Below are 27,052 nucleotides of genomic sequence, written 5' to 3' on the forward strand. Positions count from 1 at the left end.
CAGCCATCACTCCCTCTGAAACTATTTCCATTCTTCACTGATCTATGAAAATTATTTTCATAAAACATTAGCTACAAAAGGGACCCGGGGAATCCATCAGAAGTTCCTTCTAAGCCTACAGAAAAGAGTAATTTTGTCTATTATAACCAGCAGTTGTTATCCTCACCCTGCAAATCTGTCATCTAAGTTTAAACTATCATTTAACACACTTAAAACATGAGAACACTTAAGTATAAAGAAGTAGTAAATTATGTAATTTTTGTATGTCAAATCATGAATGCTTTGAATTCAAAGATCCTGAAACTATCATGGATAAAATGCCTGCAGCAATATCAATTGAAGTACTGAAATCCTAAGTAGATGGGCTTAGCTAAATAGAAGCAACTTAATGCTCTGCAACTAATTAAGGATCCATAGACAAAGAGAAAAAAACTCACCACTTGCAGAAATTTGGGCAGCATCTCAATTCTCTTAACTACTGCAAACAAGTTCTCAGGCTAAAGCTCTCTCCAGTTTCTAGAACACTGACAACACTTCCTGTTAACTTGTCTGGGAAAAGATTACAAGATGCATCTTTCTCTTGTATGTCAAGAGACCTAAAGTAGAACACAAATAGCTGAGTGACCAGCTTGTAAGGCAGAAGGGGAATTACACCTTTGAAGTAATGCAAATATGAATCTTGATCCTAGCCTGAAGATGAAGAACAGGAGAACGAGTATTTAGAGATCTAGGGAGCACTTTGTTATTTTAAGCTTACATAGCTAAAAGAGATACTGTTCAAACAGCTGCAGGTTTAACACATCTTTCAACCAATTTATGCTAGCTTCTGCTTCCAAGCTGACACTTACAGGTACAACAATCTAGTCTACATCATGCTGGGTTTTATTAAACATAAAATAAAAAAATATGAAGCCATAAACAAGAGAAGACACTAAACTTAGCTTCCTCTCTTTCCTCATGTATTTTCTACTCTCCAAGTTACACTAAAAGGCAATAGCTAAATGACTGCAGTACACAGCATTCTTCAGAGTTGATTGCTACTAGACTTACAGGTGGCCCAGTATCTAAATCAAGTACTACCCCATAATACATGCACACTTCCCCCCATTGTAAAGGAGATCATTGAAAAAACAAATTGGTTTGCAGGTGAGGTTAGAAGTATTGTAATACCACCTCTATACAGTGATGACTATGAACTAACAAAAGGGCTCTCTAACATCAAAAAACCCCAAAACAATAAGGACCACCAGAGATTGTACAGTTTCTTTTGTTACATTACGGCATTCCGGGGAAAATGGTGCAAGTTACTTCACTGCACTTATAAACAGTCAAATCAGATATTTTCAGTTCTTATTAGTCAAAAGCTAGATCAGCAGGAGCTATAGAAAAAACACAAGTGTACTTTACATAATTTCTAAGGTGTACTTTACATAATTTCTAAGGTAGAATAGACCACATGTAAACATACAGAAAGCACATTTTCCCAAGGCACACTACAAAGGCTCAAATGCTTATCTCTCTATTTAGGTGGAGTCTAAATACTTCAAAAATCAGTAATAAATAACATGAATCACTAAGATGAAACTACAAATTTTAAATCATTTCAATGATAATATCAATTAAGATTTGAAACAAATTTAGTAGTCAGGATGGGGAAATTCTTGATATACTTAACTAGAGACGCTTTAAACAATAACATTTCTTAAGTGTTTTATTGCTACAAACTGGTACATCGTATCACAAAAAGCTACAAGGCATTATCAACACATATTCTATTATAGAGTGCAATGCAGTCCCCCAAACAGCCACACTCAACAGCATAATTTTTGAAGTTACTCATTCTGTACTGAGGTAAATATTATAAGCTTACACCATAAAGCTTTTAATGCATTTACCCCACAGACTCGCCTTTCTTTTCTACTGATTAGACCAAAAATTATTATATCCAACTTTCAATACACACACCAAAAAAATAGGATGCTTAAAAAAATATACAACACAATGTTTTGATCAGCTTTAATAGTTTTCTATAAAAAGCTCAACTAAAATAGTCTTAATTTCATTTTAAACAAAATCAGAAACACAGAGGAATTATATAAACAAGTTCTCCACGGAATGGAATGCATGCATATAGTGGGGAATCTTCAAATTTATTTGAGACTATTAAAAAGTCTCAGCCAGTTTAGAGCAGAAATAAAAAGCTGTTTTTCGCCCTCTAATGTGTTTTAATTTTCTTGGACTTAGTTATCTTCAGTGTGGTCTAAAGTGAAGTCAGTTTGTTCTTCAGTTTCTTCCTCCTCTTCTTCCTCCTCCTCTTCCTCACCCTCAGCTGGCTCCTCAGCTTTGTCCTCTTCCTCTGTCTGCTGCTCCTGAGCCTGATCATTAACTTCAAAAGGATTTTCACCCTGAAGCAGAAGATTGAAAACAAACACTTTGATATTTATTTCAAGCATAAAATAAAATACTCACTTCAGTGAATGAAAGGGGCAGCCACTAAGAAATGCTACAGTATTTTATATAGGTTTTTAATAGTTAGGATTTTCTTCTACAAAATCAAAACAGATTTGATTTAAAATTAGCAACACCACATTTTTATGCACACAGGAAACTGGGATACCAATAAAATCTTTTAATCCAAATAGAAATAGCATTGAGAAAAAGCCAAAGTATGCTACACACAAACTTCAGTTTAGCTGTCACTTTCAAAAATTAAAATTACACAGATAAGTTTCAAAATGCTTTTACTAAGAACTACAACTGCTTCCTTCTTCTCCCCAATTAAACACAAATCTGAAGAGTTTTGCTCTGCTTTTCCTTAGTTACAGTGTCCATTCACTGAATAATTTTATCAAAAAGTCAAACTCTTCAGTAAATGAAAAAGAAATCTAGAAATAATTACATTGACTAGCCTGAAATTCATTCCTTTGTTGACCTACAAAAATTATCAGCTTTCTCAGTACTTTTAACATGTTGCCCTTCTAGATTCTCATTTTCCCCATTTCATACAATAATTCAGTACAAGATATATCTAAGCTTTCACTTGTTTCATACATTTAAGAACTATGAATAATCAATAAACAATGAAGAATAACAACATAAAGTACTACGAGTTTCTTCACTAAAGCTCCTTTCACATTCAAATATGACAGAACAAGTCTGATCTTAAAACATAACAACCACTAACTGCACTAAGACCAGAATTTTAAGAGTATTATTTAGAAGATACAAAAGAAAAATTGAAGCTAGGCCCCACGCCCTTTTTTGTCTTTTTTTTCCTTCCCTTCAGTTACATTTTTCAGGTAGCATCTTCCATGTGGCCACTGTGGCCATTGAAAAATTAAAAAACTACAAAAATATTCTGCAAATGCGATTAAACAAAAACTTGGCTTCAGTGTTATTTTAAAAATCAAGACAAATCCTGAATTCAGATTCAAATTCAGATTTAACCCAATGAAAGCAGAACTCTTTGAAACCACGTTATTCCACACCCCTGGATAATTCTATGCACGCACTTTGTACAGGCCAGCCTACAGCACTGAGATGGTAATGTCTGTGGAGCCCTTTCAGCTCTGGGGCATAAACAGACACAGCTTCCACATATAAAACGTAACATTTAAACTTCAAGAATAAGGTAGTATTTAAGCTTCAAGATACTAAGTTTGGCATATTTTTAATTGGATTATCATAGATAACGGTCAATTACATAGAAAGCTGTAAAAGGTATCGTAACTTATCTGAGCCCTATAAAAAAAACCCAAACACATCTCAGATAAAGCTCACATCACTTTTATACGATCCACTTCTACTGACAAGCACTATGTGAACATGGAATACCAAGGAGTATTTCACTACAGGAAACAGTGCCCAATATTGAAAAGCCAAAAATATTATCTCACTACACTGTTTCATGAAAAAAACCATATGGCAAAGTGAGAGCCCAAACAAATTTAATCCAAACATCAATGGAAAGAATTGTGAAACAAGAAGACTGAGGATCCAAACTTTAATTCAAAAAGGATTAGTGCAACACTCCAGAATTGCTTTCATCTACCTTCCTTTCTGGATAGGAGCCAATTACTGAGTTACAAATACTCCACGTGGTCAGCTTCAAATACACGCGCACCAGTAGACATTATAGAAAGAAGTACATTAAGAGTTTCATATGTCCTAACAGAGAGAATTGTTTTCTAGCAAAAGAAAAAAGGTGGTTGTCCTCTGTAAATGACTCACAAGGATACTGGATGCCCTTTAACAAGTCTGATACAAAAGGAAAGATTTAAATCCTCTTATGTCTAGGCTAGACATAATGACTCATTGTAGTTAAAAACGCACTTCTAAAAGGACTATCTTGCTCTTGCAGACAACTTCTGACTGTCCCTGTTTCTTGGGGAGAGGCTACAGGAAACTGTTACACTTCCCTTCTGTGGAGACTGCATGTTGCCTTCTGGCTAGCCCAGCAGAACTGCATTTAGCACACTAGTTCTGGCTGAACAAATCTCTACATTACGGTAACAACAACAACAAACTTACTTTACCCAATTGTTTTTTCAAAGCAAAACGCACTTCTCAAGTTCTCAAGCTAAGGAAAAAAATTACTGCTGTCAAGGGGAAGATCCTAATGACTATATTCTTTTCCAGTAATGTAGCATCAGAGGCATCCAGCACAGCATGCAGAGCCAATTCTGATGCTAGTTGATTTTGACAGTCACACTGATGCCATCTTAGTAGCTGTCTTTAAAAAACAAACAAAAAACCCCCCACTGAACTGCTGCAGAAATAATTTACAATGCAGAGAGTATAAAATACAAGTAGGTAAGTAGTTTATTCCCAAGAGAGACATTTTATTGAGTTCCTTGTCTCTAGCATATTTAATTGCACAGAAAGCTGAGGACTGTGAACTGGCATTTTCAACCAAAACTTTAGGATTCCAGTGTCCCCCCAGACACCAATCTATTTACAACAGGTCTCTCAAACCTGATCCAGAAAGATACTGAAGTCTACCTACCTAACCAGTAAACTTTAAAATGCCTTCACTAATACACATGATCCAACAGTCCTGGGATATAGTGATCAAAAATGTCAAACTCTATGATAGTTCTCTTGTGTAACATCCAAGCAGCTTTTAATCATAGACATTCTTCTAAGTTCTAAATGGTCCAAAATTAGAGATAGCCATGACTTGACCAACTGATAACTTTCTGCTCTGAGAAACATGGTCCTTTTTTTTCTCCTTATTATAATAGGACTTGGTTTTTCTGTGCATAGTGGGAAGTTTGCTCTTTTAATGTGTGCCCTGGAAGAGGTGCATATCCCAAATAAAGTTGAGTTGGAGAAAGCTCATATTCTGTTAAGTCTAGTCCTGTCTTCTAGAACTACACCCTGCTGAGACTAGTAGTCATCCAACTCTTTACCACAACTAGTATTTGAGACCCACCTTGCCCCGTTGTGGTTTTGTGCCAAAAATTCTGTTAAGGTAACAGAACTGAAGAATGGCAAATTTCCATTCTCCCTTTTCCCAGTCCCCCACTAGGGGGCTGTACGGGACAACACATTCCAGGCACAAGGAACACCCAAAGCAGGGGTTGGAAATACTGACAGATATTCCAGGCTCTAGTATCTAGAACAGTTGTCTGAAACGGATTCACACACTCATCCATACATAATTTTGCAGGACGCGGCTAATTTGACATTTTAAATCACAATTAACTTGGGCACTGGCTCATACCTTGTCCTATTTCCACAAGAAAGCATTACTTTGTCTGAAAGAGTCTATTGTATGGCACAGGCAAAATCATAAATCAATTAAAAGTAATCCCAGAAACAGCTAATAACAGTACTACAAAAAGAGTCATTTAGCAAAGCAAGTGGCCCAGTAGGAAAAAAAAGCTATATTTTGCTAAAATGAATATACCTGTTTCTCAGGCCACATACCAGCAACACAGGCTGCCGTGCCTTTTGAATTCTCTGATCTCATCAACTACTCTTGTAAGCTTTCATTTTTGCACACTGCCATGAACCCTAGAAAGTCTATGGAATAAAAAGCAGCTGAGTAGTGTGCACACTATACTTCAGTACAAAGCCACATACTGGAGCTTTTGCTTCTAAATGTAAGGACAGACTCAACTGTAAAGTCTTTTTGTGCTCTACATTAGCATTATGTAAAGATACTGCTGATGCTTTTCTAAAGCTTGACTTTTGTTTAAGACCATCTAATTAAAAATTGACTAGGTGTTAAGTGGCAAATAACAAATAAAAGCTGGTGAATCCAAGGATGGTAATTTTTGATGCAAATAAATTTTTCCAAGATAATGATTTTAGACCAGCAGAATGCATTAAAAGTATATTCAATCTGTGAGCTACATAAGCGAGCACAGAGGTTAAACTCCATCAACATGGACAAAATGGTGGCATAGCAAACATTAAAAATTACTTTCCTTCCATTTGCATCTTACCTTCACATACAGCTCATACCGTGCCTTGACTATAGGATTATTCAAGATACTGGTGGCAGTGAGAACACTCTCCCTTTTTATTTGCTCTCTGTAGGCCTAGGAAACAAATTTTACAGTGAATAATTATCATACACCTCTTAAAATTGTACATAAAGTTGAACTCATGGTCAGTTTTTATAAGTACAATAAGGAATATATTGCAGCATGAACTGCTTGTTCTTAGCCTTTAAGTCCAAATCACATAATAAGTTCAATTAAGTTTAGTAGTGTTTATAGCTTGTTACTTTAGCTTGATCAAAAGACATACTCACATCTTGCTTAAACAATGAACTACAACTACAGTTACCTGTTCTCATCTACAGATAACACTCAGGCTTTTCCACTGCAGCCTAACATATTGTTAAAGATGGCCCCGCTCATCTGCAGGGTCCCTTCCAACCCAAAACATTCTATGATACTCCACAATCACAGAAGCTCATACACAAACAAAATGTTACTCTGGAAATCTTGCTTACTATGATGCTTATGCTTCTCTTTCAACCATTCTATCAGCCTTCAAATGGTATCATTATAAATTGTAAGAGGGATAAATACCACACTACTGCTAATTCTAACCTGGTCTCGCTTTTCTTCAATTTAAAAAGACAATAGACATGAAAAAAAGGCACCCTGTTTGTCATCTTGCTCGAAACACAGGTATTATGTTTTGCAATTTGAATAAAAAAAATTCTTAATAGTTAAGTTCAGTAAAACGAATTCCTATAAAATAAAAAGGTCACTCCTGGTAACTTTCTGATGACTTACTACTGTCAGCCATTAAGTACACCAACATTCCATTAACCAGGAGGTACTTAAGCACTGTCTACTTCGTGAGATCTTGTGCTTACAAAGTGAAATATGGGCATTCCAGCTTTCAAGAGAACAAGTTACATTAATGAGAACTTAGAAAATACTTGTACCAAGAATCATAACACTTTTCACCTACTATTAGATTACATTTGCCCTTTTTTTTCTTAACAATATGTTAAACCTTACTTGTTTTCCTTTTGTGTGATCAGGAGATTTTAAGTGTTGCTGAACAGAACTGTGCAATGCAGGAACATACACACTGCAAGCACTGCAGTGAACAGTCTCAACTTTCATCATATGGTCATCAGCAGTAACCCCTGCCAAAGAAGATGCAAGAGATAATTAACACAAAATGTGTTACTCAAGGCAAGTGGAAAAGCGGATTGTTTGTTTTATACTTGAAAATTATAGCTCTCAGTTGTTAAACATGTCAAACTGAACCACAGGGATTCCCTCGGGGCAATATTGAAGGAGGAAGCTTTTCACTTGAATACTCCAACTCCACTTCTCCACAGACTACACAGCACAGGCAATGCACAAAAATGCCACCTATTTAAAATCAACATTAACTAATATCCATAACAATACACATTTTGATACAACAAACAAACAAAGCTTGACCAAAGCAGTTGCCTTTACTTTACCCCTTGTAAGGACAACTAATTCATTTCCCTGCCTCCACTCACCTTCAGGAAGAAGCACATGAATCCAATCTTGCAATTTTAAATATTAGCTTGCTAACAGAACATTCTCATTACAAAGGCAAACAGGCCCTTCAGTACTTAAGAAAAGTACACAAGAATTTGTGAGATTGTCAAGGTGTCAGCTACATCCATTCTCAAGTAGCTTCTAGTATTTAAATTCAAATTAAAGGAGCATTCTAATAGTTATTGCCTAAAATAACGGTACTCAAATGTGTCTCCTCTAGCTCTGGCACGTACTTTGAAATTCCTCAAGCAAAGAACAGTGGGAGAATATGGCACAGCAAGGCAGGCACACATGAAATGCTCTAGAAAACTGTACAGCAGCCAAGGGGAAAGAAATCCAGGCAAAGATGGCTCTTGGGTAGCCAAGAAAGTGCTCAAATTCCTGTTTTTGACACTGTCCCCCAAAACCACAGCAACTCTTCTATTTACATCATCCAAATCCTTGCCATCGTATTTGACCATTATCATCTTACTGCTTTATTACACTCTTTCAATCTATCTGCATCCACTTGTTGAGCTTCCTCTTATACTGATTAAGACTGTGGCAAACCCACATAATTACACTGCTCAAGTACCTAATACAATGTTATCACACCTTCTGACAGGGCTATCTGGATAGCAAATATAAATAAGGTTTGCTATCTTCTGCTGTGCTTACATTCCACACTCAGTCAGAAATGAAGCAAGGAATCCCAACCAGCTACAGAGAAGGTGTGAAAACTAACTATTTAAATTCATTTTCATTAATTCATTCAGAAGAAGGAAAGGAGAAAAAGACAAGGAGAGCTCCTCAGTATGCACTGTCACATAAAGCAGATCACTCACCTTCCATTATATCTTTTTCAGCAGCTTGAGCATTTTCTGTTTGGTTGCTTGTCTGTTGCTTACGCATAGCTGTCTTCTTGAATTTATTCACCATACACTCCTACACAGGATCAAGAAAAAAAAACCTGTAAGATATCTGAGGTACAACTGTCCACATACCAGTAGGAACTCCTACACTTGAAAAAATTCAGAACAGCTCTGTAATAAAGAGCAATTGATTGCTGTTACTTCTTAAGGCATTACTTTCAATTGTAAAAGTAACAGTATTTTACAGACTCTGAATTTTGTTTCAACTTTTAGAAATATGGGCTGCACCAAAAGTCATCTGCCCGAAGTGTAACAATAAGTTTAGCACATTTTGCAAATAAATGGTAAACTGTAACTGTATTCTCATATAGAAGTATTACAGAGATCAAAAACAGCTGTCTTACATGAAGAAATTCCATCACTACTTTGTCAAATTTAGTTTGCTTCTGGATATGATCCAGTGTCTCCTGGTGAGCTGCACTCTCCAGATGTGACTCAATTTCTTTTTCTTCAAACGTTCGAAACTTGCAAAATGAGCATGTAAATGCCATTCTATTAAGAGAAATACATTAAATATTAATATTAAAAGTAAAACTCCTCAAGACTTGACACTTTTTTTCAGTGAAAAAGAAAAGAAAAAAACTTTGAATTTTTCCATGATAAAGGATAAGTGCTCCAAGAATCCAAAACAAATGAGGTCTGCTCCAGGGTAATGAGCTATCTATGCAGAAGACAAAAACTGCTGAAATCAGGTATTTAAAAGCCACATTATTCTGTGAATCCATCTATCGCAGCTCCCTAGTTCTTGTCACCTTTTGTAATACTTCTCATAGGCACAGAATCATAGTCCAGCCAGGTCATGATTTCCTAATGACAAGTAGTCAAAAGAATACATTTAAAGCTTACGTTCCATACAAAAACCATATAATCTTTATAATGAAATATAATCTCCTCAGTACATTGAGGAAAAGACAGCAATGTTATGATTATACACAGCACTGACCTGGAACATTTTGTAGAGTGCAGCCCACTGGGCTGTGGAAAGACTAAGAAAAGTTACAAAACTACATCATTATTTTAGCTATGAAACAGTTGACCATGTATACATATACACACACACATCAAACCAGAATAAACCATTAAATCAGCATGAACATACACTTCGAAAGCAGCACCATTCTACACTATTTCTCAAGTGTGCATTTCTGAGGGAGAAGGAGTGAGTAAATTGTGCATTTTCTGATACAGCAGTAGTCTGATGATACAACCAGTCTCCTAAACCATTGAATTCGGGTGCCAGGGGTTTTTAAGGGTTTTTTTTCTTTATTTGGGTTAGCTTTTTCATTTTGTTAGGGAGTAGGGGAAGCTGGGGGGTGGAAGGAGGTGGGGATTATTTCCTCTTTTCTTTGTTGCATTTTATTGTCCTAAAATCAGTCCAAAGGGAGAAGTTAAACACTGTACACAATACAGAAGTTACAGCACAAACCTGTATCCATCACCGTATTTTTCACTGTTCTTCTCCCTTCTACGCCTTTGCTTCTCTCTTCTGGCCTCGATTCGCCGCTTTTCTTCTTCCTCACTTTTAACTTCTCCTTTGCCATCTTAACATGCAATAGAAGGATTAAAAAACAAACCACAAACAAACAAACAACAACAGTAAAAGTACCTGTCTCCCCTGTCTCCTCCACAAGCATCTCAAAATGCAGAGAAAGACCCTATACCAACATGGTTTGATGACTTACTTCAAAGTCCTGAAAGTTTTGCTTTGTTTTCCTCCTCTAAAGACAGCCAAGTTAAACATTTGCTTTCAACAATGTCCACTTAATAGCTTAGGGTTTACACTATAGTTTACAGTCATAAAAGTATGAAATTCAGAGTTACAGCAAACCTTTCCTCCTTGTTTCTAGTCATTAGTGGTCTCTTCAAGTAAATGACTACAAAATGGGGTAAATGACTGGGGATGCATGGGGAGAAAGACATTGTTTAAAACTCTCCCATGTGTTTAGAGCATTGCTACAATCCCCCCTTACATAAAAAGAAACCATGTAACACCATGTAACAGTCTCTTCTGCTGAGAAGGCAGTTTCCAAAACCGAAAGTTCTCATAAATGAGACAAGACAGCGTTTCTCCAGTACAGGGTACTCAACATCAACTCCAACAACTTTTATTATTTTTCCCCACTAGACTTCACCTGATTTCACAGAAAAACACTCAGAAGATTTTCAGCTGAAGAAATAAACCAGTTAATGAGGCAGAGTGGGGTTTACAAGGAGATGAGACAAGGACAGACAGACTCAACACACAAAAACCCCTAAACTTGAAGAGAACCTGATTAAATTACCTGGCATGTAAGTAGAAGTGTGAACAAATCAATGAATAGAAATTAGTTTTGCAACATTAAAAACTTCCAAGGACATTGACTTTCTGCATAAGTGCACTTAGGTTTGCCTTTCCTATGTCTGCTTTAAAAGTCCATGGACAAAGGGAAACAATTAAAATATTATTCAGTGAGTAGATTTAGAGTAGGAAAAAGAGGAACACTGTTCTCCTTTGCATTTCAACCTTAGAAGAGAGGTCAGTCTCCAGGAAATCTACGTCCATCCAAACAGCAACAGAAGGGAACGTACAGCAGCATAATGCAAGAACACCAAGACTGCAAAACACACTGTGGCTCTAGACGTGTCACTGAGCTCTGAAAACATTTGCTCCAACTAACAGCTTACACTTCACTCCTGATTATCCCAAGGGTTTTCATTTTGGATCAAAGAGTTTCAAAATTTACTGTGATCCATAGAGGAAAAAAACTCCATCCATATAATTAAAAGTTCTAATAGACAACCAAAACCCATCACCTACCCACAGAGGCAATTCCCATACAGAGCTCAGGACTTAAATTTCACTTAGTGCCTTACCACTAACCCTGGAATATGCAAAGGATCTCTTTTACTGCTACAAAAATCATCTGGTATGACATTCTGTGGAGTGAAATTACCTCTATCTTGCCTCTCAAGCTCACAAATTCAAGTGCCTGTCCTGTTAGCAGGTGGGGAATGGAAGCCTGAATCTACACATAAACTAAGCCTCCCATATTCTTTCAGTGCAGTTACACAAACTTTTAAAAAGAAAAAAAACCCCACACAATTTAAAAAGAAACTAAAAAAATTTACTATTATTTCAAGAAAAGAACCATTCATCAGTTGGCTGCAAACTTCCAGCACTCTTTACAACCATATTAGACTGCATATGCAACAGGACAGCACACAAGGAAAAGGGGACTAAAAATAGTTTCAGCCTTAACACTGAATTTCTTTGTATATGTGTCTGAAATCACCACAGTTAATATACAATTTAATTGATTTTATGAAAACTAATAATAAACCTGTTTCACTAAGACTGTACATGAAACAGACCCTATGTTCTTAACAGCAGCTCTCTGAGTTAACTGAATCCACTTTTATAAAAGTGACTCACCTAGGGTTTAAGGGTGAGGTTGATCAGCTAGTGGGATAAATAATAGGATATGGGTGAGGAACCAGTGGGATTAACAACATTCAAGCAATGGAATGGTAGTAAGTATAAGACCATTTACATTAGTTTCACAAAAATTAACACAAGTCAAACACCAACATACAGGGATGAGCAGAGACAGTAAGCATGAAAAAACCAAACCAAGTAATAGATGGATGTTAGAAACAACCATCATTTCTACAGCCTAAATTTATAAAGTCTTAAAAACCAAAACCAAACAAACAAATGTAGTCATGCTACTGAATAACTGTTAGAGATCATACATTCACTCAAAGCCTTACGAACACTATACCTACAATACCTTACCTGACAAACTAAACTGACTTACCTCCAAAAGTCTGATAGCCAAGATCATAAGCATCTCTTGTAAAGTCTTCATATATAACAACTGCACCACTTGTATCAACTTCAATTTCCTAATAAAGTCAAATCCATAAATTTAAAAAAACAAAACAAAAAAAATCAACAGAAACCCAACCAATCTATACTCATTCATACATGTTCATACCTCCCCTCAAAAAGACCATTCTTTCAACACTAAACTAGGAAATAAATATATACACACACATACTCATACTCGGCTTCCTAACATTATTACACAGTATTGCAACTGTGGTGGGGACTAACCTTTGTACCCTATCAGAGAACATCTTTTAATGTTGGTTCTTTTTTATTTATCCTCTCTCCTTGATATGTCTTATCCATTTCTCCTCACTTCTGTTTAGTAACCTCCATTGTACTTAAATTTCTCAACCCACTCAAGCAGGTCAGAGGTATGCAAGTTCAAGCTGCCTACCTTTGGCAACATGAGAAGCATTCACATGAGAGCTTCTCTGTGCATTACAAGAATAGACAGGGTCTACAAAAACACTTTAAAATTAATTTTCCAGACTATTTGCACAAGCTGTATCTTTCACTCCAAATCACTGTGGCTTTCAGACTGCTACCAACATAGGACAGTTTTAGATAAAGTGAAGAAAAAAAATTATGTTTAGAAAAACTTATACAGTTTAATGTTCAATTTCATAACTCTAGCTCAAGAATTATTTGCCTTAACACATACTATGCAAACTTGTCAAAAGAATCACAAACATTTTCCAATCCTGGGAATCTTTACCTCTACAGTAGAATCCTGGAAAGATGTCTTCATGTCTATTAACATAAAATGAGAAACAATGCAAAAGTGCTGTCACTGTCAATTCATTTTAAGACAGTAAGATATTTAGAGAAAAAACCCATAAGCCTGGTTACGCAGGTAGGATGGTTTAGATTTACAATTTATCACAGCTTAGTAATACTAATAAATGTAAAATCAATTATCCTTAGAAATACAAACTAAACACTTTTAGAAGCAATTACCTCTATGTAACTCCAAATGAAGAAAGTCAAGACTGAAAAGACAATATAATTTTGAGATATATTTTCATACATACACTGTATACCAATTGCATCAAATCTTCTGTTAGTTATCACCCACTTTGTAGTCACAGGACAGCCTGTGTTCTAGTAGGTGCTATCTATTCTACTTCTTAAAGTAACTTCAATATCATGTAATACGTTGGTCCTCAGATTGTGAAATCAGTGAGGGGGATCAGATAATAAACTAGAAGTGTTCTGTCTAAACGTAGTTTAGAAAAGGAGAATGTACAAAAGTGCTGGAAGAACTTGGATGCATATTCTACAGACCCTTTTAATCACAACCAAACTGGTGAGACCACCAGTAACATCCCCTATACAAAGGGCAGGGGAATGTGTTTTATACACCCAGTGCCTGAAATCTGTACAGTAATCTTGAAGGGAAGTTTTGTAATAAAAAGTATATAACCAGAATTACAAAACCAAAAATAAAATTCATATGTGAAAGCTTCTGCCAAGTCTGTGCATTTACCTTGCAAGCTCTGAGGTACAGCAACGGTAAATAATTTTCACATGTGATTTGAAACCAAGCTATATAAAACACTGCAGATCCAAATTACTAGGAAATTACAAGATCAAAAAAAAAAAGAAATTGACTGCTGTACACACCGTTCATAATATTTAAAACACAAGTTTACATTCCCTCAGAAGAAGTAATTTATCAAACCTAATTAGTGACTTTTCTCTCCAATTTTGCCTGCAATATCAAAGTTATTAGAGTTGTAGGACATCTTTATGGAAGTTAAAGTCAACAAGCATCACTAATACAATTGGAAATTTATTTTTACAGCTTATCTGTCACACAGTTCTTCTTGTCCTTACAGTATTTCATCTGCCTGCCTCTCTTCCCCCCTCCTCTTGACCCACACCTTGTGTCTTTATTTTAGCTGCACTGCAACTGATGTACATTTTATACATGAAAAATCTGACAGTGGTGCCCAGGCTCATGCAAGAGCACATTTTAGCATTTGTCAGGCATTGTCAATTCAGATAACCTGAGATATGAAATTATTACCAGTGGTGAAAATTTGCCTCCAAGAAATATCATTATAAAGCCTCACTGAGATAGTCTTTAACAGCACCTATCTGAAAACACCAAAATATTCAATGCCAATCAACAAATTATTGTTGCAGTAGAAAAGTTAGACAAGTAAATTCATAAACTCTGTTGTGGACTACTTCAAAGGCAGAAAATGAAGAATTACAAAACAGCACATACAGCCCCCTTTCTGAATATTAAAACTAAGCTCTAATGCATAAAAAAATTAATAACTAAATTTAAGAGTTTTGGCACTTCTTACTTACTAGGTGATTTTTTCTGGCTCAGCTTCAAAATAGGTTTTGTCATTTTGGGTTTCTTGATAAATGTCCCACCAGGTTTGTTATATGGCTGTGGTATCATTTTTCTTTTTATTCCTCTTGCAGCAACTGCTGCAGGACTGGGTTTGTTATGATAGTCAACGACAATTCCAGGTCTGTGCATTCCTCCAAACTCTCCCATGTGCTGAAAATTTGTAAAATCAAGAGGATTGTATTAGTACATGAAATCAAAATAAATAAAACAACTACTTGGTACAATACTGCTGTGAACTGAAGTAAAATCTGTGTTCTACATCAAAATGCAGGAGAAACTTAAGCTCCTGGTCTGATGTTCTGTTGTGCAATGGCTTTGTGGCTGTTTGTCCAGTAGAACAAATACGTATGTATAAACTGTGTTTCTGCTTATTCAGAACCATTGTCCAGGCAATGAACAGATCTATCAGAGTTCCTATGTCAGCCTAGCATCTTGGCTCCTCTCTTCAGATTCTCTAGATGATGAATGACATCTCCCCTCTGGGAAAAAACAGAGCTAAACGACTCAGTTTTCAATATTGATTTAAAAAAGAAAAAAAGCTTCTTTGCTTTTCATCTTATGCCAAATGATATATCAGTGATTTGAAAACTGAGTAAAGAAGGTTGTCCACTGTGGAAAAGAGATTAACTGAAGCAAATTCATTCTTTCTTTTACTTATCTTTCCACTGAATTCAATAAAATCAGAAATTTTAAGTTGGTCTTGGAGAGGCTGATAAAAAACACTGCAGTAATAGGAATGAAAATTCAGATGAAAGACTAAACCTTTCCACTATTTCTAAAATTATGTACAGTTGTTTGTGAACACTTGCATATGAAAGTTATCTCTCTGAAGACATGGAATAAATGAGTAATCTGAAGAGAGAAATTTAAGTAGCTGCAATATTTTCAAAAGTGCTACCATAGTTCTTAATATTAACTCAATTATTTGATTAATAAAGGACAGAACAGATGCCACTGACTGGATGGGTGACTTGGATAAGCAGAAGTATTTCTATTTCCATGAGAAGAGAATTAATATTACACCATCAAAATTAAAAGAACATTAAAAATACCTTCAAAATAATTGTGAAAAGTATGACTTTTTAAAAGCAAATTTTAAATGACAGAATGTACCAAAGCCAGAACTTTTCTTAATCAGAAGTCCATGCACAAGATCTCCATGACAATTTATTTAGTTGAGATAGCTATAAACCACCTAGCACATACATTTACACTGGACATGGACACATCAATCTGACATGACTTGGATGATTTCAAGTTTGGGGTTTTTTTAAATAGACAATCTACCTATTAAAGGTGCAATGCATTTTACATATGGTAAGGAGTTTAGCCCTTATAGTCTCCTTTATTACATGAACAACTAAAAGGTTACATTTCAAAAGTAAAGTAAAAAGAACTCAGTTGTAACTGCACAAAGCTTTCAGATCTGAATCAGTTCTGAAAGGATGGCATTAAGGCTTAAGAATGTAACACTTTCAGCTTCACAAGTAGAGAAACAAAGATTACAATCTATTTCTCATACCATGCTACATGCCAGCAAACAGCCATGTGCAAATCTGAGCGAAATTGGAATATGGCAACTACAATACCCAAGGATGCTGCAAAGTAGACTTTCTGGAACAAAACCACCACGCAGATAGGCATTAAAAAGATCCAGTAAAAAAATAATCTTCCTCTACACTTCAAGCTACAACAAGTTGAATGGTTTAAAATTAAAGAATCCCTTCCCAAAGAAATATGGCACACTTAGGAATTTTAAAAGATAAGTTAAACCTACAGGCACAGGCAGAAAAGTGTTCACTGAACTCTTTGTGCTTTCAGAAACATAATCAGAACTGGTATTATAAAACCAAGACAAAGGGACACCATCAACTTAAAGTAAGTACTTCTGTCAGCCTTGGGGTTTATTTTCTACTGTATTTATCTTCTCCAACTCCCTTAACATCAAGCATTACTTCTTCAAACTGCAATCTGCTGTTTTGCATACAGTTAATCATGCTGTTTCTTGCACACAGCTTTTACATCCTACACTGGAATGGAAACCACTGAAAAGGAGTTAGAACATAAGTGTTCAAATCAAATTAATACAAGTAACAAAACTAGGCACGCTGTGAGGAGATTAATTGCAATTCTGTAAAAGGACTGGATTTCAAGTTGATGATGCCCCTTTAATTTCAATTCTGTGAAAGGACCCGATTTCAAATTGACAATGTCCCTTTAACCACTCTTTAATTTTGAGAATCACTGTAACTGCTAAAAACTCACCTTTGCCACTTCCTCCCCATGACTCTTCCAATACACAAGTCAGAGCAAGAATTAAGTTTAAAAGAAGACTTGATGTTTGATAGAACATGTATTCAACACCCAAAAGTATTAGCTGAACTTTTACCTTCACAGAAAACAAAAACTGCCCTGGCATTCACAACCTGGGTTTCATTTTTTGCTTATACATTGCACCTTTAACCTACTCAAAACTTCAAAAGACTTTGAATTACACTTTTAGAATATTCAAGAATTTCCCCACCAGCATCAGAGATGCTAGTGTTCACAAGGAAAAATGAAATTCCTTTTAATCCCTTTTAGACCAAACCTACTACTTTTATCTTCACCTTTCAAACAAAAGGAGAAATTTAACAAACCTTATTAACTACTCTTCTATTACTCATTACTTTCAACAGAAAGAGGGACTGGGTTCTACTTGAAGACAGCTTCAAGGGGATAAACAACATTGTCAACCATGACAGTTTGCTTGGATGAAAACCCCACACTGTACTGAACAGTGCATTCATTTTAAAGCAGTGGTCTTGAAAGGGTTTAAAAGAGTGTCTAGTGAAAAGAATCTGAAAAGATTCTGTACTTACTCCTCGGCCTCGGCCTCTGCCTGTTGATGGTCCTCCAAAAGCATCATAGTTTCTGCTTCCAAATCCACTTTCAGGATAAGCAGGCGTTCCTCTCCCCCGAGAGCCTACAGGTGCAGGCTTCATATGGGGTGAAGAAAAACTGCTGTAGGAAGAGTAACTCTCTCTTCCTCTGTCCTCCATAAACCCAGGCCTCAATTTTGAACGGGAGTAAGGTGCTTCCCAGCTAGACCCGCCCTGGTTTCTACCTCCGAAAGAGTCAAGGCTATTCCGGTAGGAGTTGTCAAATCGACCACCATAACTACCTCCGAAGCGGCTTTGTTCGGGTTCATTATAACCATAGCCAGATCTGTACAGATCTCGCCCACCCAGAGAAGACCCGGAGTCGTAAGACTCGTAAGGTCCAAACCTGGAAAAGTTGCACAGTGAGGAGAAAAAAAAAGTAAGCTTACTAATGTTATACATTTCAAAAGACAAGTTATCAGTTGACATTTATCACCTAAAATCAATTTATTACTATACTGGTCTGTACAGTTGTGTTACTGTTTAACCTTGATTAGGGCTGGGCAATCCACTCTATGACCAGACAGAAAGCTATCTGAGCCATTTTTGCTACAAACAATTCTAAAGTTCAGAATACCTGAACTTTGTTAACTTAAAATTTTCAGCAACATGTATTTACTAAAACATTATTAGAGCCCAGCCCTAGTCTGACAAAAAAAATCACCTGCAGACATTCATAAGCTAGTCAAACTCTCCTTTCTTCAAAATCACAGCCTCATAGTCTAACAGTTAAACAGCAGTTAAAAGGTGGCTTAGTTCTGAACCGAGGAAAAAAAATCCTCTGTTTTTTAAGTGGTACAGTTGTGAATCCTAAGTATCCCACAGTTCTCATTTTAAAGGAAAAATACACATGCTCCTCCATTCACATTCATAGTTTTTGGAAATTTTCTTCCCTGCAAAATTCAGTCTCCCAATCGAAAGAGTTTAGAGTCTTCAGTGTATCCAGCTTTCACTTGCAGACCATTAAGCAACTCAAGATTTTCAAAGTCTACCCAACGCATGCACAGTGGACACAGAAACAGTCCTTGGAACTCCACAGTGAAGTAACAAAGAACTGAAACCTTTAGTTATTTATCAAGAGTTTCCTTTGCCTGGGGTGGGGGCAGTGTCAGGCTAGAAATCATCAATATTTGTAACCACTTGGAAGGGAAACACATTAGTGTCCCTGCAGAGTTATAACAGAGTGATTCAGAAGGAGCTGGGAAAGACAATGCCTGGACTGATAAAATATAAACTAGAAGAGACTCAACTTATTAACTGTATCTACAGGAAACTGAATGCCTTCCTTTTAAAATGCTAAGTCTCAGAAGACCCAAAGCTATACAGAAAATGACACTAGAAAAAGCCCATGCACAGTATTAACATTACATGGCAAGAGAGATTTCAGTGTCCAGGTAGTCATTCAATCTCAATCTTATGCAGATTACTATGTGGTAGGTACAGCTCATTCCTGAATCTCTGCTCAGACTTTTAAGTCAATCTCAATGTTCATTACTAAACAAATTATATTTAACTAAAATATGTAACAGAACCAAGCAGAAAAACACAATACTTCTCCAGCCTCCCTGTTTACCCAGTGGCACCACAGTGACTACAGACAAGAATCAGACAGTAGTCTGGCTACAGCCAGACAAAAATTCAAGGGTACTCACAAGAAAACCATTAACCAGGTTTTCTTCACATTTTATCTCCTCCAAGACAGAATCACTACTCTGAAAAGTATGCTTCTTTGAAAACAATATGAAGACCTAAATCAAATCAGCTGCTCCCTCCTGGTTTTATCTGAAAGAGCAACAGTAATAGTATCCTAGCATTAAATACACAACTTTAAGACCACTGCATTGGAATTTTTCATTTTAGATCAATCTGTCTTGCAAAGCAGCCCAGAACACACACACAGTTTCAACTGTAGTCAGTACCTGCCACTGAAATAATCTGGACATGACTTTCAGATTCAGTACCAAGATCATTTGAGCGCTGCACATTCACACCAAAGAACACATACCCTAAATGTTCCTTGAAAATGGAATGTTGATAGATTCAGTCTAAGACACTAAACCAGTCAGGTCTAGTCTGCCAAGTCAAAAATGGTATGTCAGGCCAATCAGCTACAAACTGCCATCCATTACTGAAAAAACAAAACTTTTGCTGTTTTATTCAAAGACGCATTATTTCACTGTCAAACTTTTCCACAAAAATGCTGAGTATTACAAGAATCTAGCTCTTACAGTTTAGTATTGCCAGTATTTATCAGACTCAAAACCAAGGTGTTCCTAAAAAATCATAACAACATGCCTCAGGAACACTTAAGTTAGAAGACAGAATGATTTTAACCTAAATAGGGTTTTATCAATTCTTGGGACAACTGAAGGATTATTTTACCTGTTACCACCACCACCACCTCCTCCGCCTCCACCTCCATGACTCTCCATCCCATAGGATTGGTTAAGGTAAGAGTCCATGGATCGTGGGCCACCATAGCCTCCATGCCCATAATCACGGTCCATGTCTAAAAAAAGAGCAGAAAAATGTTTATAAAGAAAGCAAGTGAGAAGTCTTGTTAAGTAATCGAGTTTAAATTCTTAAGTAAAAGGTTTACTCTTTGCCATGGTGCTTACAAACAATTGCCAGTTGCAAACCAATTTTGACACTGTGCTAAGAGAAGCCACGTGTCTTTGTAATCATCTGAGCACCTCTTGACTGGAATTAAGCTCATTTTTTTTCCAAGTAGTGGATAACTCATGATTATTGTTTCATCAGCTGGAATCAACACAAATTAAGAGCATTAAATGGAGACACCTGATGTAGAATACGACAGAAGTTAATGAGGAAATAAGAGCACTTCTCACCTTTTAACAATACACACAGCTCACAGTCATCTACTTTCTTTATCCAAAACCATAAGAAACCTTCACTCACACTGACAGAACCCTGGGTCAAGGTTACAAGCTGTCATGCTGCACTGCAGACTCTGTATATAGGCTACAGCCAAACAAATGAATTTTATCCCACCTCGCACAAACAAAAATCCACCCAGATCAGGACTGAGTTGCACTTCACTAACTGCGCTAAGATGACGGTATTTCACAGCTGAACTGATGTCACTTCATGACATCTTTGCATCTTGTAATGAAGTCTGGCAAAAGAACAAACTTCTTCCTCAGCACTGGAAATCCTATGTAGAAGTAAAATTCATAAATTCAAAGCACTAAAACAGTGTCATAGATCTGAACAAGAAGTATGATCCACTCTCTTTCTGTAACATACAAATTTGGACTTCATTGGCATTACGGAGACCAAAACTGCTTCCCAGCACCAACAAACACCAACTCATTGATAATACAAAGAAAACCTGGCAAGTCAAGACTCACAGAGAAAGTAACACAGAAGAAAAACACAATGAACACAGGAAAGGCAAAAGCAAAACCAAATACTTATCAACTCTGATGAGAGAGTATTTTATAACTTTCAAGATCTCTACATGTAAACCATTGACTTTTCCAGGACAATTAGCTCACTTGAAGTCATACGAAATTGTCCTATTTAAAGAAACACAGTAATTCTCTCTGCATATCATTTCATAAAAACAACTGTAGTGCTGAAAGTACCTACATAAACTATATCCCCATTTGTACCTGCTTCTTGTTAGCAGCAGGTCTTACTTTCTTGTATCTGTCAACAAGAATTCTGTACATGGTTTTGAGCTGACTGTGTCACTTTTACACAGATATTCTCAGCACTCCTGAACAGAAAACTCCAACAAATAAGGACCTCCTGCTGATTTATTTCTAGTGATCACAGGTACTTTATAAAAAAATTAAAATATGATAGTTCTGGAACAAAAAAAAAACTTTGTACATGGAAGTCACACTGCAACCTTTTCATATTATCTACACACAATAAAGATTCAAAAATCAAAGCACAGGAAAACCTTTACAAAATACTACTCATGTAGCACCATACATCATCACCTTAAACTGCAAAAAGAAATGGCTGAGTCTTCTGACAAAAGCATCTACTGTTCCTCTCTAGCATGACTGAAGGATCTGCCACCCAATCCAGTACAATGCCCTCAAGACTGTATACATAAAGATGCAGGCCAACAAAAAGACTAAGGTAGTCAATAAAACAAACTCAGTTTCACAGATGTTAAGGTTAGGTGATCCCATGGAAAATCTCAGATCCAGGTTGCGAGGGTTTTTAATACAGTACAGCTAATCACTGACATTCCAAAAACTGACATACGTGACCTGAAAGCACCCAGTGATTCACCTTAGTTTTACCTGCTCCCCATTTCCTACAGGCCCTAAGACACAAAAGCAAAGAGGGTAAGCATTAGAGAGGTGAATCAAAGCCAACAAGGAAAACACAACATACTGTCAAGATCCTGCCACTGCAATGCAATTCTTCTACAGCACAGTAAGTAGGGACCAGTGCTGTCCATATGTCAGAAGTTACATATTGGAAAAATCACAAAAACATTCACATGTAAAGAATTCTTCAAAAAAATGGTTTGAAGCATAGTTTTGAAATAAATTTTTAATCCAAAATTTTTAGCATGAAAGCCAATATTTAAATAATTTTACAATCACAGGATAACTTCTGACATCCACATTTGCTCAACACTCTCCTTACTCATAAACAGTTTGTTATATAAAATCAGCAGTCTGGCTGTAGAGCCATGACAGCCCCTAAATCTTCAAATCACAGCCTTCAGGACATCATCACCTCCTCCTTAACAGCAAACAACTTACTCACCCCTTCCAGACTCACATTATAATACACTCATATTTGACAACGGTTAACAGGGATACAAAAAGCACAAAGACATGAAGAAAGATGATCACTTGAACGATTTACTACAAAAAACTGGAGATAGCAAATGCAACTTAAAAGTAACAAGCTAAAGAGTTAATGTGATCCTTTTTCACAAAACAGATAGACAAGTCCTGGAACTGAGTAAGAAGTTAACTAAAAATTTACATGGTTTTAAGACAGAAATTGGATAAATCAACTGACAAGAAATTCAAAGCATGACAAACATAAAAACGATGTCTCTGGCTCAGAAAGTCCCCAAGCTGCAAACCAATGAAAGCACATAATCCTGCTAAAGAGCACCTGTACCGCTCCTTCCACACCACCCCACACAGTGCCATGCAGAATAGTGATGAGGTGGGACAGACACATCTTTGACTTGGTCTAATGAAGGTGACTCTGAGGTCTCCTTCCGACCATCTCACTAACTGTTCCACACTGCTGAGCATCATTCCAATATCTGCCTCCTGGTTCAGCCACCCTGTCAGCTGCAAACTGTACCAAAGATTTCCAGATTTTATGCTTCCTGTCTGCAGCCTGACAAAGATACTGGATTCACATCAACAAGTACAGCATTTCTTCAGGTATTAAACTTTTCTTTACTCTGAAAATCTGTTCTCCAGATAGGCTTTATTCTAAAAAGGGAGAAAACATAGAAGACAACAGTAAATATTCACTTAGATGAACCAGAATAAAAAGGACTTCAATTTTTGAATGTAGCATTTGAGTAATAATCACTGTCACCACCAGCAGAGATATGCAAAAGTTGCCTGTCCACGCAAGCTATTCAGACTAAATGTGCAATTGTTTCACATGCTAAGAGGACATATGGTCAAGCCCTAAAGAAAAAAGTTCATTTAAGTTTAAATAAGAACAGTTTATTAAAGAAATTTTTGAAGAAATATTATGTTTGTTTATCTATAAATACTACAGAATTAAAAATATTTTAAAATAGTGGTCTACATCTGCTCCTGAAGTTTAAAGATGAACGAGTGCATCTCTGAACTGATGAAGGCATTGTCAAAGTATCTGACATAAAGGGTTGTGGCATCTGCAGCGTTTTGTATAAAGACAGTGTGGATGAATGAGCTGTTGAACTAAACTAGACAAACAGAACTTACAAGAAGAACTATCTGGTTTTTAATGTCTAGATCATACTTAAGTGTCCTGGTGGAGACAAAAGGGGAGAAGAATTATGTTAAAGGTAAAAAAAAATATCTCTAAAGTAAAAAAAGAATGCAATGCTACAAGTTTAATTTATGAATTAAAATGTTAATGTACATGTATTCCTTCAGATTAATTAAAAAAAAGAAGACATCTGGTGGAGAATTTAAAATAGCTGTAAAATACATCTAAATAGCCAGTAAAGAAAAATCAAATTTTCTTTAGGAAAAGAACCAGGAAGTCAAACACGTAGTAGATAAGATTCAGAATCTCTGGGCACAAAGGACTCCATTTAAAAGAAAAAGCTTAGGATCAGAGAGCATTCAAATCCTATTGCCAACAAAAAGAGAAGAAATCATTTTCAATAGTGTTCTTCATGTAAAGCATACAAAAAGGCAAGGAAAATGAGAAAAGAGAAAGATCTTGCAGCAATAAATAAACTTAAAAAGCTAAATTTCACCAGTTTCTAAATTCATAATGCACAATGACTACAACAATCTTAAGGATACATTGTGCAATAGGAAGCAGGATTTTTTCCAGGCACTTTACATTTTCATAACACCATGTCTATGTCAGAATCACAATCTTGTCATTAGGCCACTTCCCCTTCCAGATTAAAAGGACAGTAGTTGTAGTAACTAACACATTAATAGTTAATAGTATTAACAGAATTTATACTGCAGGGCATGTCAATTCTGCCTCAAACAGAGTCATCAGCAAGGGACAATGGTGAAATTACATTAATCATCAGACATCCAACTAAAGGTGCTTCTTACTGGCTAAAAGTTTCCAACAGGAGGAACCTTGCCAAGAGCTCAGATGAAAACTGGGCAAAGATGAGAATTCCCCACATCCATTCTCTGTTGCCATCTGGTGGACCCCCCCCCAAAACAGCCTTTGGCTCCCCGTGCAGAACTAGGGCAAGACTCTCTGCCTGCCTTGCTCATGTACATAAATTGTTTTAACAGTCACAGTAAAAGTTTCAAGCTGCATACATCATAAGTGAACCTTTTTAATAATTGCAAATAATATAAAGCTTAATTATCACAATGAAAACTATTATTACAGAGGTACATGAAAGGAACACTCTAATTGTAAAACACACACTTAATTAGTTACTTTACTCTGAGCCTGGATTCACTTTAATTCTACTGCCATGAGATCCCAGAAAAGCAGGTTCTGAATAACAGTGATTATTCCAACAAGACACTTAAACTGCCACTTAAGAATAACGTTTTATACTAAAAATCAAAAAGACATGCAATTAGGAATCAATACAGAAAATTAAAAAACAGGGCCATATGATTAATTTATTTATTTTACTATAAAGAAAGATAAAAGCAAAATAGTATCACTGAGGGAAAAAAAGCTAAGACTCAAGAAATGTATCACAAAAATGACTATACTGCAACCAAAGATGTGTCTGTAATCCGATGTTACTTCCAGCAAGAGTATCAAGAGATCCAACAGCAAGCTCTGATTTGCCAGCATCTGTAAATGAAGCTTGGGTACAGTTTACAGTAAAGTTTTTATATTAACATCTTTTTAATACTTGATTGCACGCTGGCAATAGATGTCGAATCATTTCTTGAGTCTTACTAAACTCATAACCTTGATCATCTTACAAAAATACGTGCAATCCTTTTTGTTTTATCTGTTTGGTACTTTTGACTGCAAAAACAAGAGCTACTTTTTCGTATTTCACATTTACTTTATATGCTTTCTATATTCCTTCCCCAACTGTTAGTTAAAGTACACTTTATGAAAAAAGTAAAAAAATAAAACTGAAACAGTTACAGGTTCTGGTTTTTTTCTATGTTTGTATAAAAAAAGGGAATACCCTTTCTTTTCAATAGGAGTAGAAAGAAACAAATCCAGTACTTTGTAAGAAAATACTGATTTATGCAAAAAGGCATCATCATAAGAAAAGTCAGTATCCCCCCCGCCCCCATCCCCACTCCTTGATCTTACAATTTTCATTTGGAACGTGCAGGCGTTCATGTTGACATGCCCAAGATGAAAATCGAGTCTCACTCCCAGACAGTTATAACTCCTCCAGAAAACAACATGTGCACTCAAACCATGTTATGCACTTTTAACAACCCATTTGCTCTTTGTTTTTGTCAACACTGACTATTCAGCCCCAACTCTTTTTACAGGTTAGACGTATTTATAGCTCATACCTGAGACTGACCCACTGGGCATGTTCACACCACAATGCATGGGGGTATCTGGGAATCTCCAATCTCTGTCTTCAGCTGGAGAGGATGGGTCAGTGAGAATGACTTAGTGCTTAGCAAAAGCTGGAGGGGAGAGACAGGGAGCCGCAACAAGAGGCGGCTCTCTCTCCTGTCGGATCTCCAGGCTCCTGACACGACCCCCTCACAGAGCTCGCCCCGAGCTCCCCCCGGCTCAGCCCGCGCCCCCCGCCCGCCCCACGCCCTCGCCCCCCGCTCGCCCCGCGCTCCAGGGCGCCTCGGCCCGCGGAGCGCTGCCCCCGCCCGCGCCCCGCGCCCGCCCGCGCCGCCCCCCGGGAGGGCCCTCCTCCCGCGCAGCCCTCCCGCCGCCGGCCGCCGCCGCAGCTTCCCGCAGCCCGGCAGCGGCGGCGCGGAGGAGGACGAGGACGTGGGTGAGGGAGGCTCCGTTATGTGCGCAACAAAGCGGCCGCTGCCATTCTGAGACGCGGCCGGGCCCCGCGGCGGCGGCCGGGCCTGCCCTTGCAGCGGGGGCGCGCCCTCACCTTCCCCGTAGTCCATGGCGGCGGCGGCGGCGGGGGCGGCGGCGGCGGGCGCTGCTCCGGTGACTCCAATGGCGCCTTTCACCACAACGAGGCGGGGCGGGGCCGGCGCGGTGCACGCACGGCCATGGCGGGCGGCGATTGGCCCGGCCACGCGTCACGTGAGCAGAAGCCCGGAACGGCCTCGCGAAGCGCTGCGCACGGGGCCTGGCTCGGCGGGGTCACGAGGGAGGTTGCGCGGCGGCCATTTTGAGTC

At 37.4% G+C, this 27,052-nt stretch overlaps 1 protein-coding gene across 2 annotated transcripts; it reads right to left on the reverse strand.

Annotated features, from left to right (window-relative positions):
- Positions 1 to 746: 746 nt before the first annotated feature.
- ZNF326 (zinc finger protein 326) lies at positions 747 to 26,904 on the reverse strand. 2 transcript variants are annotated; one of them, XM_071564565.1, is made up of 13 exons: positions 26,800 to 26,904; positions 26,243 to 26,317; positions 20,463 to 20,589; positions 18,021 to 18,426; positions 15,111 to 15,309; positions 13,507 to 13,541; positions 12,718 to 12,805; positions 10,347 to 10,461; positions 9,265 to 9,412; positions 8,834 to 8,933; positions 7,488 to 7,618; positions 6,453 to 6,548; positions 747 to 2,405 (listed from the first exon to the last, which is right to left on the reverse strand). In XM_071564565.1, the coding sequence occupies exons 1-13, from the start codon at positions 26,813 to 26,815 to the stop codon at positions 2,241 to 2,243; spliced, it is 1,701 nt and encodes a 566-aa protein (XP_071420666.1). In that variant the 5' UTR covers positions 26,816 to 26,904; the 3' UTR covers positions 747 to 2,240. The 2 variants fall into 2 exon arrangements, with proteins under 2 accessions (XP_071420666.1, XP_071420667.1); XM_071564566.1 differs by lacking the exon at positions 26,243 to 26,317.
- Positions 26,905 to 27,052: the final 148 nt, after the last annotated feature.

This window comes from Pithys albifrons, chromosome 10 (assembly GCF_047495875.1).
Source record: "Pithys albifrons albifrons isolate INPA30051 chromosome 10, PitAlb_v1, whole genome shotgun sequence".
Taxonomy (NCBI): domain Eukaryota; kingdom Metazoa; phylum Chordata; class Aves; order Passeriformes; family Thamnophilidae; genus Pithys; species Pithys albifrons.